Source organism: Amaranthus tricolor, chromosome 16 (assembly GCF_026212465.1).
Source record: "Amaranthus tricolor cultivar Red isolate AtriRed21 chromosome 16, ASM2621246v1, whole genome shotgun sequence".
NCBI classification, from domain to species: Eukaryota; Viridiplantae; Streptophyta; class Magnoliopsida; order Caryophyllales; family Amaranthaceae; genus Amaranthus; species Amaranthus tricolor.
Window position 1 is genome coordinate 1,957,086 of NC_080062.1, and position 18,100 is coordinate 1,975,185.

The 18,100-nt window shown below is 31.1% G+C and overlaps 2 protein-coding genes across 3 annotated transcripts; both read left to right on the plus strand.

The window, feature by feature from the left end:
- Nucleotides 1-1,204: 1,204 nt before the first annotated feature.
- On the plus strand, nt 1,205-5,154 carry LOC130802277 (uncharacterized). Its single transcript, XM_057666223.1, has 3 exons — nt 1,205-2,257; nt 4,773-4,845; nt 4,945-5,154. The coding sequence occupies exons 1-2, from the start codon at nt 1,558-1,560 to the stop codon at nt 4,793-4,795; spliced, it is 723 nt and encodes a 240-aa protein (XP_057522206.1). The 5' UTR covers nt 1,205-1,557; the 3' UTR covers nt 4,796-4,845; nt 4,945-5,154.
- Nucleotides 5,155-12,128: 6,974 nt separating this feature from the next.
- Nucleotides 12,129-18,051, plus strand: LOC130802278 (uncharacterized). Of its 2 annotated transcripts, none has more exons than XM_057666225.1 (5): nt 12,129-13,094; nt 13,187-13,251; nt 13,523-15,253; nt 16,828-16,957; nt 17,064-18,051. In XM_057666225.1, the coding sequence occupies exons 1-5, from the start codon at nt 12,935-12,937 to the stop codon at nt 17,738-17,740; spliced, it is 2,763 nt and encodes a 920-aa protein (XP_057522208.1). In that variant the 5' UTR covers nt 12,129-12,934; the 3' UTR covers nt 17,741-18,051. The 2 variants fall into 2 exon arrangements, with proteins under 2 accessions (XP_057522208.1, XP_057522207.1); XM_057666224.1 differs by having other exon boundaries at nt 12,162-13,094; nt 17,046-18,051.
- Nucleotides 18,052-18,100: the final 49 nt, after the last annotated feature.

Below are 18,100 nucleotides of genomic sequence, written 5' to 3' on the forward strand. Positions count from 1 at the left end.
CAATTATAAAACAAAATTGTTAAATTTTAAAATTTAATATAATTCTTCTTGGTCTCTTATACTGCTTTTTTGCAACTCCTGATAAATGCATAAGTAAAAATTAAGAGTTAAAGTGGAAGAATAAACGAATTGATAAGATTAGATGAGAGAATAAATAAGTGGATAACATTAAAAGGTAATTTTGGTAACTATTACTAAAAGGAATAGTGTAAAATAAGTGAAATAATTTTAAATAAAAGGAAAAAATTATCGTAAATAATATAAACTTTTAATAATTTTCTTACAATAATACCAATTTTTAGATTAATTATAAATAATACCAATTTAGGGTGTTATTTGCCTAGAATCTAACTTTTGTTTATAGAGTAGTAGACTATTTTCCAATAAAAATAAAGGTAAATTAATGATTAAACAAAAATTTGTATTATTTTAGGAAAAACACTCCTAAATTCGTTGGTACTATTGTAGAAAAATCAACAAAAATTTATCTTATTCACGATTTTTTCCTAAATAAAATTGAGTGCAAATTATGAGGCATAAAGAGGTAATTAATGACTTTTTAGTTTATCAAATAGCAAAAAAAATGTTAGTAAATGACTTTTATAGTTTTAGACCATCTAAAAGATGATTTAAAGCTAACACCCAATAAATACTAGTAGATATTTCAATGACTGAACTTTTCAATACAAAATTTCCTACTAAGCAGTCAACTATAAGTATATTTACTAAATAACTGATTAAAATATTTGAATTAACAAGTAAAATTCAATACTACGACCTCATCAAATAATCTAATAAAATATGTTTAAAATAGAACCAACAATTTTATCAAATAACAACTAAAATTCAATACTTCAAAAATAAATTTTAAAGTATATAATTCATCTATTTCACTGTACTTACTACATTTGACTTTTTACGCAATTCAATGTGTTTTTTTGATTATTTATATATTGAAATATACACATCTAAAAATTATAAAAATTTAATATTATGAAAGTATGCGATTAGATGATTCAAACAAAATCTCACTTAACTATATTTCTTTTACACATTAACCACAATACATAATATAAATATAAACGATAAATAGTATGAAAAATCATTATATATGAAATATTTAAAAACAAAAGAAGTAGAATACAATATAAATACAAATCTAATTTTAAAGGGATCCAAAAAATCTTATCCCATACAACACATCAACCTCAACAACCAACAAAACATCAACAACTATTTTTTTTTTTGAAAGGAAAACATCAACAACTTGCAACCACTCCCAAAAGCTTTCATAGTCTCTCTTTCATTGCAAGTCATTACTACTAGAATCTAGAATCCCAGTCTACTCCCTATAAAAATTCCAAGTCTTCATTTTTATTTTACAAAATCCAATTCTTCCTCAAATTAAATTTAGAAAGCAATCTTCTTGCCTTCCAACTACCCCATTTTCCCAAACATCTAAATCTCAAAAACCCACCTTTTAATTCCTCAAAATTCCATTATTATTCTCATAAAATCCCACCCAATCTTTATATTCCCCTGTTTTTTTTAATAACAATGGCAGTTGATCTTTTAACAGATAATCCTTCAAGTAGAGGAATAAGTCCAAGAATTTCCTTCTCACATGACCTAAAAAACTCTGACATTATCCCAATTGAATCTCATATCCCACTGAAGCCATCATCCCTTCTTGATTATGATTTTGATTTCTGTGTATCTAAAACAAGTTATGATCATGATTCTTCATCAGCTGATGAATTATTCTCAAATGGGGTTATTCTACCAATCCAAATTAAGAAAGAAAATATACCTATAATCTCAAAATCAAAATCTTTTACTCAATCTTCGCAACTACCATCTTCTTCCTCTGTTCTAAACAATGGTGAAAAAACAGAGGAAAAACAGGGGAATAACAATAAGTCATTTTGGATGTTTAAAAGGAGCAAAAGTTTGAATTGTAGTAGTATTTATAGAAAGGGATTATGTTCTTTATACATTTTATCAAGAAGTAAATCAACAGGATCAACAATAAGTGGGAAAAGATCATTAATTTCAAATGATGAAACTCATCATCAACAACAAAATGGTAATGGAAAACAGAGTTCTTTGAAGAATTTAAGTTCATCATATCATCAAAAACCTCCAATAAAGAAGAATTATGGTGGGTCTTCATTTAATTCTGGTTTGATTCAAGTTAGTCCAGTTCTCAATGTTCCAACAGGGAAGGTTTTTGGGTTTGGTTCACTCTTCTCTACAGGTAAAGATAAGAGCAAGAAGAAATAATTTTTTATTTTTTTTATTATGATTTAGGTCGAGGGAAGGGGAAGGAAAGGCTAGTTGAGATTCGGTTTCAAAACCTTCTTTGGAAAAGGTGATATTTATTCTACTTTAGATGAGACTCAATTTTAAAGAAAAATAATTTTGGTGTTTCTTTTGTGTTGAATTGAAAATTGAGATTAATTTGGGTGATTTTCTTAAGATTTTTTTTTACTATATAGATAGTATTTCTTTCGTTTATTTGTTTTTTAGATTGGAATATTTAGATTTTAAAGTTAAATTAATATGAATTCTCGTATATTTATATGAAAGAAGGTAATTATGTGGGGTTTTGATGGATTTATTTCAATACCTATTTTATACTTTTTCCATTTCAAATTAGTTGTAATATTGAAAAAAATGGTGCTATTCATTCATCACTATTAATTTATGATTAATTTTTATTCAATAGATTAAAATATAGTCATGTGAGATCTTATATGATTCATCTCATTGTAAAGATTATTAATATTAAATTTTTATAATTTTTTATTATTCATAATTAGAGATATTAAGAATTGAATTAGTGTATTGGACTGCATGAAAAAATAAATGTTGCATAAATTAAAACACAGGAAGTAGTTGATTTAATTCTTATAATTTTTTGAAACTCATGATTGAATTTTATTGAAGTTTTAGTTTGATTGAATTTAAAGTTTGTATTAATATCTATGTGAAAATAGATGAGAAGAGTATTAAAAAAATATATATTATTTGATCACTTTATTAAATTTGGATGTTTGATTGCTTAATTGAATTTCATATAATTAATGGAATTTGATTATTTAATATTTGATATTTCAAATAACTACAATCTCGATTTTCATATTATCCAATTATTATTTCAACATTAAATATCTTAATTGTGCATAATAAAAATTACATAAAGTTGATATAATGAAAATATGTATTAATATGAATCTTATTAAATTACATTGAATTATGTTTTTGTTATATATTTTGAAAAAAAATATATAACATAAGACAAATTGATAAATAGTATTTTTTTTATAGATAAATTGATAAATAGCGTTTATTACTCCTATTAAAGTTAGTAATATAAAAATAAATTATGTAGTACATGTATTCTGGAGTATTAGGTGTAAATAAAAATAGAGAAGTTAACGTATGATTGAATATCAACATCTTCCACATGGAAGAGAGCACAAAAAGACAGGTAACTAGTTGCTTCAATTTGGATATTTCCCTTCTAATTTCATATCTTAATGATTTATGTACATACTAGTCTTGCTAATCTTGGGACTAATATTTGATTGTTACACTTGCACTTGTATAATGTTCAAATGGTTTTTTGTTTTAAAATTAATGCTTTAGCGTTATTATTATGATTTTATGTCTTAAAAAATATTTAGTAATTTTGATTTTCATTTTTTAAAGATTTAATTTTTTAAATATGGCAATAAGTTTGTAAGTTGTATTATTAATAAAAATTGTATTATCATAAAACAGTGTCAACAATGTTGGTTGGAGCTTGAACTTTAAGCCAAGCAATTTACAGAGAGTTTAACTACATATATTCACCGAGTAGTTTAGTCATATGAACTGAGAATTGATGATTAGTTGACAGTGACGGTGACGGTGAATAATAAAAACATAATATTTTTGATAGATAGTCGCCTCGGTGAAGGTGAATAATAAAGACATATAATATTTATATCTTCAATTTAAGTGAGTAGTTTATCCGGTAGTAATCAAAATTTCTCCCATTTTCATCTTATATAATTCAATTTTTTTTTTTTTTTTTTGAGATGATTACAATTTATGTTAGAGAATGGGATTTCCCACTTCATTTTCTTAAATTTTCAGTTCAGCTTTAACTTAATTTTATAATAATTAAAGTACATTTTTAAGAAGATGAACAAGAAAAAAGGAAGGACACGTTGTAAGAACATGACTTCCACGATAAGAAAGAATGGGCAATAAGTTTAAGATTAATGGCAAACAATGTGCAAACCTCTTCGGGGAAACTTCGATTACATTCAATTATTGTAATTCGACTATATAGCTTTTTATTTTTATTTTAATTTTCAATGTTACTTTTCCTAAACATAAAGTAGCTTAAATTTGTTTTGTTTTGCACGAAACATAAAGGATACAATACTATTTGGTATATATTATTGTGTTGAAGTGATTAGAATTGAAAATAATAGTCATATGCTAGAAATTACGTGCTAAATTGCGATTTTATGGGTTTTAAAGTTTTTTTGGCACTTTCGCGCATAAAGTAGCTCAAACTTGGTTTGTTTTGCACGAAACATGGCACACAACACTATTTGGTATATATTATTGCGTTGAAATGGTTAGAATTGAAAATAATAGTCATATGCTAGAAATTACGTGCTAAGTTGTGGTTTTATGGGTTTTTAAGCTTTTTTGGCACTAAAATCTATTTTCTCTTAGTGCTTTCGACAAGCTGATAATACCGTTGATTGCAGCTACTACACTCTCAAATACATAGACGATATCTTACAATCCGTGAAGGAGGTTGGAGTCAAAAACATTGACGCAGTAAGTATTTGTTACGTTCTTAAATTATAATATTATATATTTACTATTGGTAAAATCTAATAATGTTTATGTATCATTTCATTTAATATTATATTATAGGTTTAATACGACATTCTAAGGGAAACACGCCCTTTGAGAGATGGAGAAATGCGCCAATTGAAAGACAAGATTGTCACATATCTTGCTAATTTTTGTTCTTGGTAAATAATGTAATTAGTTTAGATTTAGGATTTTAATTTGTATATGTAAATATTATTATTCATACGATCGAGAGTTTACAAAGAGATTATTGGTGATAATTGGTGATTATCATTGGATTGTTGGATTAATCATTGTTTACATTGTACATTATTAGATTATTTATTAGTATTAACCGAAAAAAGCAATATATATATATATATATATATATATATATATATATATATATATATATATGGGCCTCCACAAAACCGCAGCATATAGTGCAAAACTATATGCTGCGGCTTTGTGGAGGCCTGCAACATATAGTCTTGCACTATATGCTTATATGCTGCGATTTTAGGGAGGCCCGCAGCATATGGTTGACTTTTTTGTTGCGGTTTTAAACCGCAGCATTTACAATAGGTCATCTGCTGCTACCATTAATGCTCGGGGCCAAAACCGCAATATATTATGGCAAAAAAATCGCAGCAAATGAGGTTTTTTCAACTAGTGAAGTTTTATTACCATTGTGGATGATTACTCAAGGTTTACTTGGGTAATCTTTATCAAAGAAAAATCTGAACTTCAACGTTTTAAAATTTTTTATGCTTACATTCTCACGCAATTCAATAAAAAAATTAAGTGTGTGAGGGCAGACAATGCTAAAGAACTCTCAAAGTAGAAACATTAAAATTCTATCAAGAAAAGGGGATTGAAATGCAAACAACTTGTGCAGCAACTCCACAACAAAATGGAGTTGTAGACGCAAGCATTGACACTTATTGGAGGTCACAAGAGCCTTATGGTATCAGTCCAAACTACCCACTTATTTTTGGTCTAATTGTTTAATGTGTGCTGTTCATCTCATCAATAGAATGCCTTTACATGCCTTGAACAAGAAAATTCCCCATGAATTAATGTATGGAATTAGACCTAACTATGACACACTTAAAGCTTTTGGTTGCCTATGTTTTGTTTCTAATCTTAGTAAAGAAAAATCAAAAATTCAAACAAAAGCCTTTGCCTGTGTTTTTCTTGGGTATGCTCCTACTCAGAAAGGGTACAAAGTATACATCTTACACAATAAATCTGTTTTGTGTCAAGAGATGTGAAGTTCTTTGAGAAATTTTTTCCCTTTCAAAATAAGGATGCTCCTACAACATGTGTTAATCAATTTTTCCTCCCTTTCTCTAGTGATGAGGAATTACCTCATACTTCAAACATTCCTCAAAGATATATAGCCACTGAAGTTGAGGATACTCCTGTTACTGCACAGGATGTTCAGAATGTCCCCACTGTTACAAGAGCCAAGTCTTCTAGGTCTATTCATAGACCTGCTCATTTGCAAGGTTATGTGTGTAATCACACTTCCAAAAAATATTGGTGTAATATGGTTGAGTACTGTGCTCTCAGTACTAGCCATCATCAAATAGCTAAGAATTATGAAACTTACAATGAACCTAAGGATTACTATGAAGCCAGTCTTAATCCCAGCTGGATCAAGGCGATAGAACCTGAAATCCAAGCCCTAAAAGACAACAAAACATGAGAAATTGTTGATCTACCAAAGGGAAAAAAGGCCATAGGTTCAAAATGGGTATATAAGATTAAGTTTAAATCAAATGGCTCCCTTGAAAGATTTAAAGCTAGGTTGGTTGCCAAAGGTTTCAATCAAAAGTATGGCATAGATTATGAAGAGACTTTCTCTCCTGTTATCAAAATGCCAACTGTAAGATGCATATTGGCCATTACAACAAGTATTAAATGGACAGTGCATTAGTTGGACATCAACAATGCTTTTCTTCATGGGGATCTCCATGAAGAAGTATACATGAAAATGCCTGAAGGCCTATCTAATCCTAACAATCAAGTTTGCTTATTAAAAAAGTCCTTATACGGTCTTAAGCAAGCTTCAAGGCAATGGCATGCCAAGCTTGTTAATGAGCTTAAAAGATTAGGTTTTACACAATCAAAAAATGATTATTCCTTGTTCACAAAGAACAATGATGTCCACACTACTCTATTAGCAGTCTATGTAGATTCATCCTTGTTACAGGAAGTAATGAACAAGAAATTAGCTTCCTCAAAGCACATTTACACAACACTTTTACAATCAAAGATTTGGAATCTTTGCATTATTTTTTGGGCATAGAAGTTAGTTATTCCTCTAAGGGTTTGAATCTTACACAATATAAATACACTAAAGATCTTCTGAGAGATAGTGGTATGACTTCTTTTTCAAAAGTTGTTACTCCCTTGTCAATGAATTTGAAATTATTAATTAATTAGGGAGAACCCTTTTCTGATCCTACTCTTAATAAAAAATTAATTGGAAAATTGAATTTTTTGACGCACACTAGCTCAGATCTATTCTATACCATACAAACTTTAAGTCAGTTCATGCAAATCCTAGGGTTCCTTATTGGCATGCTTTATAGCACACATTGAACTATGTAAACTCCACTTGCGGCCAAGGTATCATCTTACAAGGGGATAGTAAACTGGTCTTACAAGCTTTTACTGATTCAGATTGGGCTGCATGTCCCAATACCAGAAGATCAGTAACTGGCTATGTTTTAATGCTAGGTAATTCACCAATCAGCTGGAAATCAAAAAAATAGCATACAGTGTCTAGATCTAGCTTTGAGGCTAAGTATAGGGCCATTGCTAATGCTGCTTCCGAGGTGGTTTGGCTGATACATTTATTACAGGACCTTAGTTTCACAATCTTACAAACTGTCACAATACACTGTGACAACCAATCTGCAATACATATAGTAAAGAATCCTGTGTTTCATGACTGCACTAAACACATCGAGGTTGATTGCCATTTTACAAGGGAGAAGATTGTTGAAGGGTTATTAAATCTTACCTATCTTCCTACAAAAAATCAATTGGCAGATGTTCTAACTAAGATTTTTCCATCAACACAGTTTAAGAATATGTTGAGCAAACTAGGTTTCTCTTATCCTGACCCCTAGTTTGAGGGGAGGGGGGGGAAGGGGTGTGTTGGATTTTGTGCGTGTGCACACTGTGCAACGGGATGTGCAGAAGGCAGAAGGTAGTGCAAAGGATGGATGTGCTTAACTTGGTATGCAACAAGACTTTGTTTGTTTCGGTTGTTAAGGCAGAAGGTCAGCTTCCACAAAGTTCTACTAAGCAGCAGTTCACTGATGTCTTGTGAAGGCTTCTCCTTGCTTTTGTTTTAGTGCACATGGTCTTTAAGTTTTGTTCTTAACCTTTGTACATGGTTCTTTAAATGTCTTAGTTCTTGTTCCAGGGCTATATATATGTAGCTCCTGTTTTGTATCAATTATTCAATTTCAATAATAAGACTGAATTCTGTTTTTTTCACAAATAGCGATCATCTTTGATCATTCTTCAACTCCTTTAGGATCATCTCCATCTGCATTTTTGATCATCTTCGATCATCATGATCATCATAGTCCCCCACGCCAAGTATATTCATCCACATTAACATACAATTGTGGTTTCTAATCGAGTAAACATATATGTTATAGTAATTTGCAGTTTTATATATAATATTCTAATCATGGTTGTTTGGTTTGCAGACCAAATATTCAACTAAATGTTTTTATCTGGTCTGAACATGATAGTTTTTGTTTCACGTGGAATGAATATATAAGATATTTAATTAAGTAGAATCGGGATTTATATAAGAGTAAATAACACTTTTTAGAAATAAATGTTCATGTTTAACATATACTTTATTCGTTTTGAAATAGTTTTTATAGTATGGATATTCACACTATTTATCGTTCAAGCTTATTTTATATATTGCGGCTAATGTATTAGAAAAAATATAGTGGAAGGGAGATTTTATTTGAATCATTTAATTGCTAACTTATATAATATTTTTTTTTGAATTTTTAAATGTGTATAGTTTAATAATTAAAATTTACTTTGACAAACTATGCTCTCTATTTTTAAACTCAAAATAAAAAATTTGAAAAAAACCCTAATTAAATTCAATACATATGATGCAGTATATGTTAAAAAACTTAGAACTTTGACCAAATACAATGGAAATGGAACACATAGAATAGAACCTAATAAATTAGACATTAGTAATCACTAATCACCCAATTAGTATCAATAATTTATTCATTTATTATGGAACACATTTATATATATTTATGTCTAACAATTCCATAATAAGTGCACCATAAATTTATTAGTCTTAGAAAGAGTAATATTCACCTAATTATGTAACATAAATAATTAATATCCCTACGGCCCTACCCTACATAATGATGTAATTAGGTTTACATTGGTCCAAATTATAAACAGACCAACTTAAACATCGTTCCATTGTTTGTTCATAACGTGCCGGCTCACGTGCTCTTGCCTAGATAAACTACCCAACTCTCACTACAACTACTCACTGTAATCCATGCTGGCACCATCTCAACACATGACACGTATCCTATTTGATCATGTGGATTTTTCCGGTGATTATTGTTACCAATAGGTGGCATATCCAATGTACAAATGGCTAGTAACTGTAGTAGGTCCATGTAAATATATTCCAGTACTAAAAATTATCATGAATAATCTTATTTGTTATCAATTTACTGTGAATAATATATTTTGGTTAAAAATATAATAAGGGGTGCTGTCAGTAAAATTATACAAATGTTAAATTATTTAAAAATAATTAAAAGTAAGGATTATTAAATTTATATTATTTTTGTTTATATTGGAGTAGGTATTTTTATATGCTAATATAAATAAAAATAAATGTTATATTATTTAGGAAATAATAAATATAACTCTAATATTTCCTAACCCATAGTCTACTTATAAATTTGAATCCATTACAAAGTAAAAACCTATTTTATAGACCCAATACATTCGTGATTTATTTTAAATTTACCTTAGACTCATATTCGACTTATAAATTCATTTTAAATGCATCAAATATTCAAATCTAATAGGTTGTTAACTCAGTTTAAGATTTTCACACCTAATAACTTTAAATACGTACAATATTAATCTATTTAAAATAATACGGTTCGAGTCTAAATTTGAACTAGATCATACTTATTCAACTCATCAACTCAAAATCCCAAACTTTCAATACCTTCGACTTTAGTGCAATTCTTGTATGAAACTGTTTTATGGTGAAACAAATTCATACAATAAGCTAGCTCAAATTACAAGTATATATTTTAAGTATGAAATTTAACACTTTTGATAAATTTACTTGAACTATTTAGCCTAAATTAAAACTGTTTTAGGACGATATTATTTATACGTGTGGTTTTTCTAATCTTATTGGTTAAATTATTGTACATAGTTCACTTGTGGCGCAATCTAGCAGACAAAAGCTTTGAAGATGACATATCACTAACATCTAAAAAACAAAATAAAAATAAAAATAGTTAATTTCTTTTGTATAAAGTGTTGTTGTTCCCTATATTCGGCTATTCCCATAGTTTGGAGCGTATTCTTCTTCCATATTTCCATGCGCTCCTAGGCTCACCTTTTTCTCTATCTTGCTATCCTGCACCTCTAGTCCTCTACTAAAGAAAATTCATTTACTCCTATGCCTAAAATATTTTTTTTGTTTTTATCTAAAATTTCAATTTTGGATTTTAGTATTTTAGTTAATGGATGATCCATTCCTTTGGATAAACCCATGTTCTAATAATCAAATAGGAATTTTTCAAATTTTAAATTTCAAAAATATATATTTTGTTTTTTTTTCCAAAGTATTTTATATTGCTCTTTAAGGTTCTAAGACTTGTCATATTTTTCTTTTTAATTCGTTTTACTTTGCTATAATTTGCTCTGGTGGAAAATACTTTCATCACTTTTTTTAAAAAACTTTTACTCTACGTATTTTAACTTTTCTTTATTATCATCCACACAGTCTAAATGATTCATCATTTCTTACTATTCATATAATGTGTAATACTTCAAATATCTGTAATAATTTTTTACAAAGAGAGTATTTTTTATATATTTTTGCTATGTTATAAGATTACTATAATTATCATATGGAGTACTTGTAATTATAAGTTGTAGAAATAGAAGTGGGACACTATGTTATTCTTTTTTTGTTACATAGAAATACTTCTTCATGTTATACTTTAATCATAGGTTATGAGGCTTTTATAACTACTTTTTCCGTTCTATAATACTCGCTACATTTTTTATTTTTGGCAATTTCATATTATTTGATACATTTCCGTTTTTAGTAATAAAACAATCATTTAAAGTTCTACCTACCCTATTTTTATCCTGTTCTGTACTGTATACTCTATAATAAAATACTATACTATACTCTATAAAGTAACCTAACAACTTATTTTTTCTTTTTCTTTTTCAATTAACAATAATAAAATACTATACTCTATAAAGTAAATAATCAGCTACAGTGTAGGTCAATTACTTTTCTTAATACCCGTGCCCATGCAAATGTTGTGACTAAAACGGAACGGAGAAAGTATCATTTATGAGAACATATGTCCTAGATGATTTACTAGTAAAGTGAATATGTGCACTTGTGGATGTGAGGATGTCCTAGTCTATGAATACATTACTTCATTTTGGAATCTAGAGTAATTGATGAATTTTGTTTATGGGGTTGTCTATCAATTTAAGATAAATTTAACTCATTCATTTTAAAATATGTTGAGCTTAATAAGATAATGTAATTTTAAAAACAAAAATATATATAATTTATTTTGGATTGTCTTTAACATTAAGGTAGAGTGATTTTACATAAGATTATTTAGAGTTGACTTATAAGAATAAAATTCATTTGTTAGTAAAATGTATGATTTAATTATTAATTACATATTTTCTCTAGTTTATTTTTTTTATTTATCTAATTAACTATTTAATTTATAGCCAAGAATTAATTGACCAATATTCATATTATTTTGATTATAAGATAGACTGAGGGAAAAAAATGACTACTAATGTACGTATAAGAAATTAACCTATAATCTTACCTGAAAAATTTAATAGTAGTTCTAATTGGGACAAAATTTAATTATAAAATAAATCTCTTTGGCATTTAACTAATTTTATCGATAGCCAAGTATGAAAAAAATGCAATTCGATCATATAATTTCTAATTTACTCTTTTTATATTTTCTTAGGCCTACTTTTTATTTTCTAGCTATGAAAATGTACATCCAATACGCTCCACAGTCTTCCCCATCCGTCTGATTTGTACTTCTGTGAGTGACCACAGGACACACTGTCATACCTGTGAATCTCTCTCCCCCACCTTCTTCATCCTTCTTCACTGGAATCCATGAAAAAAAAACTCTTCTACAAGCTAAAAGATTCCATTTTTCATCACAAAAATCAACAAACAAAACTTCTTTGTTTCTTTTTCTACTGTTTTTGCAGGGAGCATTAACAGACCTGCTAAACTTCCTCCTTTTCTATGAGTATTTTCTATTCTTCCCATTAATTTTATTGGGTTTTGTGTAAAATTATCAATCAATCTAATATCATTATCATCCACATTATTTTGTTCATCAAAAAATGAAAAAGTTTTGATCTTTTTACTTCTTATGGTTTGATTTGTAGCTGTATTCTGTATATTTGATCCTGAAAATACCCCCAAAATTCCTTTCATTGTGATTGTGATGTAAGCTTATATATTCTGACAATCTCTCTTTTAATTGAAATAAATTGGTTTTTCCTCACTTGTAATTTTTCACTCATTATTACTACCTTTTAAAAATCTTCCCTTTTCCCTTTTTATTTTACTCTAAAGGTCACATTTTTAGTGCAAAAATGGGGATTGGAAGTGGTATCATTCATTGTAATCAACATTTGGGGAAGATTCCTTTGTGGGTTTCAATTAGGGTTTCTTGATTTAATTATTTTCTGGGTTTTTTTTTTGTTGGAAAAATTGTAAAGAATGAGTGAATCAGCAAGAAAATCATCATCTTTGGCAATTATAGAGAAAAAACCACACATTCAAAGACCTGGTGGTTGTGTTGGAATTTTTTTTCAACTTTTTGATTGGAATAGAAGATTTGCTAAGAAGAAATTCTTCCCTAAGAAGCTTCTTCCACCTGGTTGGTAATTTTTTACAATTTTTTATTTTTTTGTGAAATTTATGGGAATAATTAATTACCCATTTTGATTTTGGTGATGTTTAATTTGCCAGTTCGTACCAAGGTATCCAAGAAATTCAATGCTGAGGAGAAATTGCCAGTGGCTAAGCATTTATTGGTATGGGACTAATAATTCTGCTTTTACTATTTCACTCAGAAAAATAATTGCTTTGATTTGATGCTTAGAATGTTTCATGTTTAAAATTGGAAAAAAGTTATTTTGAAAACGAAATTGTCTTTTGAATTTGCTACATTACACGGATCAGAGTGAGCTTTTTCGGGTTAATGGTAGCAAATTCAAAAGGATAGAGAAATCTGGTTGTGTTTTTGATGCAATGTACTTCAGTGTGATTTATGGTCGGTTGGATTTACTTTTGGTGAATTTGTAGATCACTGATGAGGATAATTCTGGTGGATTTTCAAGTAAAATGAAGAAAAATGGGAGTTTTGAGCCTAAAAAAACTGAAATGCAGGCTCCAGGGTTGGTTGCTAGGTTAATGGGTTTGGAAGCTATGCCTGTTCCTATTGTAGAACAAAATGAATCTAGCAAGAGTTCTCTTAAGGATGTTAGTAAGGCTAAGGGAGATAAATTCGGAGGTCGGTCTGAGAATGTGTCTGCTAAGGAGTTGAGTTTGAGTCCCGAAAAGGGGAATTTGAGACCACAGAAGATTCAAAAGACGGGTGTTTCGGATAGGAGGCCTGTTACGAGGTTCGGAGCTGAGGCATTGCAGATTAAGAATGTCTTATCTAGGTCAAGAAAGTATCATAATCATGCGAAGCTTGATTCTCCGGTTAAGAGTCCAAAAATGGGGCGAAATGCGTCTAGGTTGATTGATGTAGCTACTAGAATTTTGGAACCCGGGATACAAGCCTCAAACCGTGCTAGGTGTAGTCTTACATATCCCAACTCGACGATACAGTTGATGAGTGAGGTTAGAGGTAACGTTGAAACTCAGGTTTCGAATGCACAAGCTGCTTGTCGAAGTTGTGGCAATGTTTTGGATAGTATGGATGTGAGATATAATGATGAAGAAAGATCTAGAAGCGTTGAACCGCCTACGCCTAACTTTAGAGAGGTTTTCTTTCATGGTATAGAAGAAAACCGGCCAAGTCCAGCGGTATATTTGGAGAATGAAAATGATGTGGTTTTGTTAAAAACTAGGTATCAACCTGAATGTGTGACTCCAGCAAAAACCGAAACTACCAGGAATGAAATGCAATCACCACAATGCCATGAACAGATCTCGATAAGTAGGATGTTTACCTCTCAAAAGAATGTGCCTCCTTCTGGTTCGTTGAAACATAGGGCCATAAGACATGGCCAGACGATGCTTGGGGATAGAGTTCCGCAAAAGTCTAGAATAGCAAATACACAGGGCAGAAGAGTATCGTCAGTTGTGAATCCAATTAATGAAACTAAGGATTTCATTGCCCTTAACAGAAATTTGTGTAGGAATCGTCCAAGAGTACCAAGCAAATTTGAGAGCAGTGTCGAGTCTGATAGACGATTTTGCACAGGAAAAAATGATTCTGTAATGACACAAAGAACCCCAGTTAGGAAGAGAAGGACTCTAAACATTAGCAGGCCGGTTGACACTGCACATTCCGCGAGTTCGCTAGTGGAAAGACAGAGAAGTAATAAGGTCAACATTGTAACTGAAACTGGCACAAAAATCCGTCCCATATCTGCGAATCAGTCTTCCCTTACAAGTAGATCTGTCAGTCACAGAGGAAATAAGAGTACTGATATTGTTTCTTTCACCTTCAGCTCCCCTGTAAAGTCAACCATTGGAACAACTTCTGATGAGTTGGGTACAAAACGAAGGGACATAAGTTGTTCGGACACTAATGAGGATTTACCGCAGGAAGTGGAAGATAATAGTGTGAAAAGGCCTTCGGGTAACTATTTGCAGGTGAATGGAGATGCTCTAGGTGCTCTATTGGAGCAAAAGTTGAAGGAACTTTCACACCAAGTAGAAAACGAAGCAGCAACCGGAAGAACTACTGCTTCAATTCTTCAGGAACTCATATCTGCCTTGACATCTGAGAGACCAGTTTCATGCGAAGATGGATCCCAAGACAATGATACAAAAGATTCACAAAGTGATAGTGAATCTCAGGTCAGTGGCTGACTTGTATTGCTTATGTTTTTCAGAACTGTGATTTTTGAATTAGTACAATCAATCAATAATCATGGAATGATATGCATATGCCTGGGCTAGAGGTGTTCAAAATTGACCCGATGGCTGACTTCAAAATGAATTTAGGATAATGTAAAAAACGATGTGGACATAAGACCGGCTTTTTAAACGATCCCAAACACTTGACCCGAAATTTACCTGATGACTCGAATGAACACCTCTGGCTTGTCTATTTCACTCACTTAAAATAAGATGATCGAGTTTAATTTTATTAAGGTGTGGTAGGATCTGAATATCTTGATATACAAATAGTTTCCCTACCATAACCTGAAGAGAACATGTCGTATATAACAACATTCAATTGCCCCAATGCCATTACATGCTATCAGGTGCTTATAACAACATCCTATTTCCCCAATGCCATTACATGCTATCAGGTGGACTTCTTATATAGGTGAAATTGCATATGAAGTTTGCTACCAAGGGTCACTCGAAAACAACCTCTTTTTTATCACTAACAAGAGTAAGGTTGCATATATTCGATCCCCAAAAACTTTTTTTAGTGCTTGCATCATGGTTGTCCATCAAGTTTGTGATTATCATTGACGCTTGATACGTTAGATTCAGTTATTGGATGTTGAAGATTTTCTCTGGATTTTGTTTTAGGCTGTGCACTTCTTTTATCCTTTCTGTCATGAACTTGACCTAGGTGCATTTGCTTCTCTTTTGGATATGCTGTGACAAAAGAATGGCTTGGATGGATGTAATTAGTTAACTCTCCATTAAGCATAGGACGTGCACGCAACTACGTACGGTGTATAATATGAGCAGGAAAATCACAGTGTAGTCATCTTTAGATGGTGAACAGTGTTTACTAATCCTGAAGTATAACCATTACTTTTAGTCCCACCAATCTTTTTCTGGTTTGATCAATATCGACTAAGGATGAAAATCTTTAACTATTCATCTTTTGTGCTTTAATTCATACATTTTTTTTATTTGAGGTAGGCTAGAGAATCCCTAAAGATAAGGGAAAAGAGAATTAGTCCTTCCTGTAATTGGTGAGATAACACCATACAAGGATGAAAGAAAAAGCCCTCAACCACTAGATTATTAGGGTAAAAAGTTACTATTGTTATCAATCTCGTACAAGGATGAATGGAAAAACCCCATACATTTTGAATAGAAAGCATAGGCACCTTTATTCCGTTTCTCATGAAATGCTATCTATTGACTACTTTGACATGTTATTAGGGTAAAAGAATCTCTTGGTATCAAACTCGTAGGAATGGAAGAGTATATGTAATATTGACATTTCTTCATATTTGTTCGCATGCGCTAATAGTTGTACGCGTTTGGTTGGGGATCTTTACATATTTTCAAATATTGCTCAATGATAATCTTGTGATTTTGTTCTACTTGCTTGGAGTACTGGCCTGTGGTCCCTTGTGGTATTGAGAATGGGTGTTGTGTGGGGGACTAGGGCTTGATTATTACTATCTGATGCTTGCCCATTTTCTGACACAATGGGTCCGTTTTTTGGTTTCTTACAGGCCAACTTGAGGAGCAAAGGATGTCCGGATGGATTTACTCGTGGTGTTAACCATCTTAGCCCAGGATGTGTTCTTGATGCATCCTTTTCAAATGATAGCTGCATATCAAGCAGCATGGACGATAATTCAGGTAAATCATGTCTGAAAATAATGTGACCCGTTTTATTTTGGTTCATTTAACATAATCAGAAGCGTTTATTTTCGAAATATGACTTCAGATTTATGCTATGATACAGTACCTGTGCCTTCCGTTGATGTTGAACTTTTGGATCTTTTGGATTCGGCATCCTCAGTGAATAAGCCTCGTGGCTGTGGTGTCATGGTGGTGATGGATCTTGTAAACCGTACCGCAGCCGAACTACAGAACGCGGATCGTGTACATTCCCGATTAACTGCAACCAAGCTTGACTATGTACAGGAGATTGTACTGAATTCCGAACTCCTATTTGGTAGTAACGAATCATCCGATTCATATAAATTTCTGGATTTTCTTCTAGGCCCGTTTCTAGATGAGCTAGAATCCCTTGTCATTGCGGCATGGAAAAACAGCATCATTCTCGGAATTGAGGTGAGAAAAGAGGAGAACCCGTTAAGACGTTTTCTCTTAGACTGTCTTGTAGAATGCCTCGATATAAAATACATTCGGCAATCTAATTCTGGGTTCAAGACATGGAGTAGGCTACCTAAGAGCATCGATGCAGAACTTCTGATAAAATCGTTTGATGCAGAAGTTAGAAAATGGATTAGTTTTGCCGGGAAATCAGCAGACGAGATTATAGAAAGGGAAATGAGTACATCATTGGGAAAATGGACGGATTTCGAGATCGAAGCGTTTGAATGTGGTGCAGAAATCAGTCAGCACATAATTCAGCTTTTGGTTGATGAAATTGTGACAGATTTGTGCTTATGCTAATCTTACTACAGATGGTGTGTGACTACTTTTAACTCCTACTAGTATCCCCCTGATGAAAATTTTTGTACAAACAAAACCGAAGGGAAATGAGTTAAGTTTTTTTCACATAGTATTTAGAAGTATTAAATTTACTAGATTGTTGTAGTAAATGTAACTTTTGGGTAATTGTAGTTGTATCAAATGTACTTGGTTAGATGCAACAACTATAATTTTTGTAGTTGTCCATGAACTTTGTAATTCCCGCCGATGAATGGAGTAGAAGTCATGTGGATGACAGACTATTAGTTCATATAGTCGATTTTAATTTTTTAGAACTAAGGTTTTGACATTGTTGCGTAATTTTTGTCGAATTTGTCTAGA

What these genes read in the sequence shown, in the direction of transcription:
- LOC130802277 (XM_057666223.1), top strand. Translation starts at nt 1,558, where the DNA reads ATGGCAGTTGATCTTTTAACAGATAATCCTTCAAGTAGAGGAATAAGT. An exon ending in TGGTTCACTCTTCTCTACAG is followed by an intron (nt 2,258 to 4,772) that starts GTAAAGATAAGA and finishes CGTTGATTGCAG; the next exon opens with CTACTACACTCTCAAATACA.
- LOC130802278 (XM_057666224.1), top strand. Translation starts at nt 12,935, where the DNA reads ATGAGTGAATCAGCAAGAAAATCATCATCTTTGGCAATTATAGAGAAA. An exon ending in CAGTGGCTAAGCATTTATTG is followed by an intron (nt 13,252 to 13,522) that starts GTATGGGACTAA and finishes GTGAATTTGTAG; the next exon opens with ATCACTGATGAGGATAATTC. An exon ending in CAGCATGGACGATAATTCAG is followed by an intron (nt 16,958 to 17,045) that starts GTAAATCATGTC and finishes ATATGACTTCAG; the next exon opens with ATTTATGCTATGATACAGTA.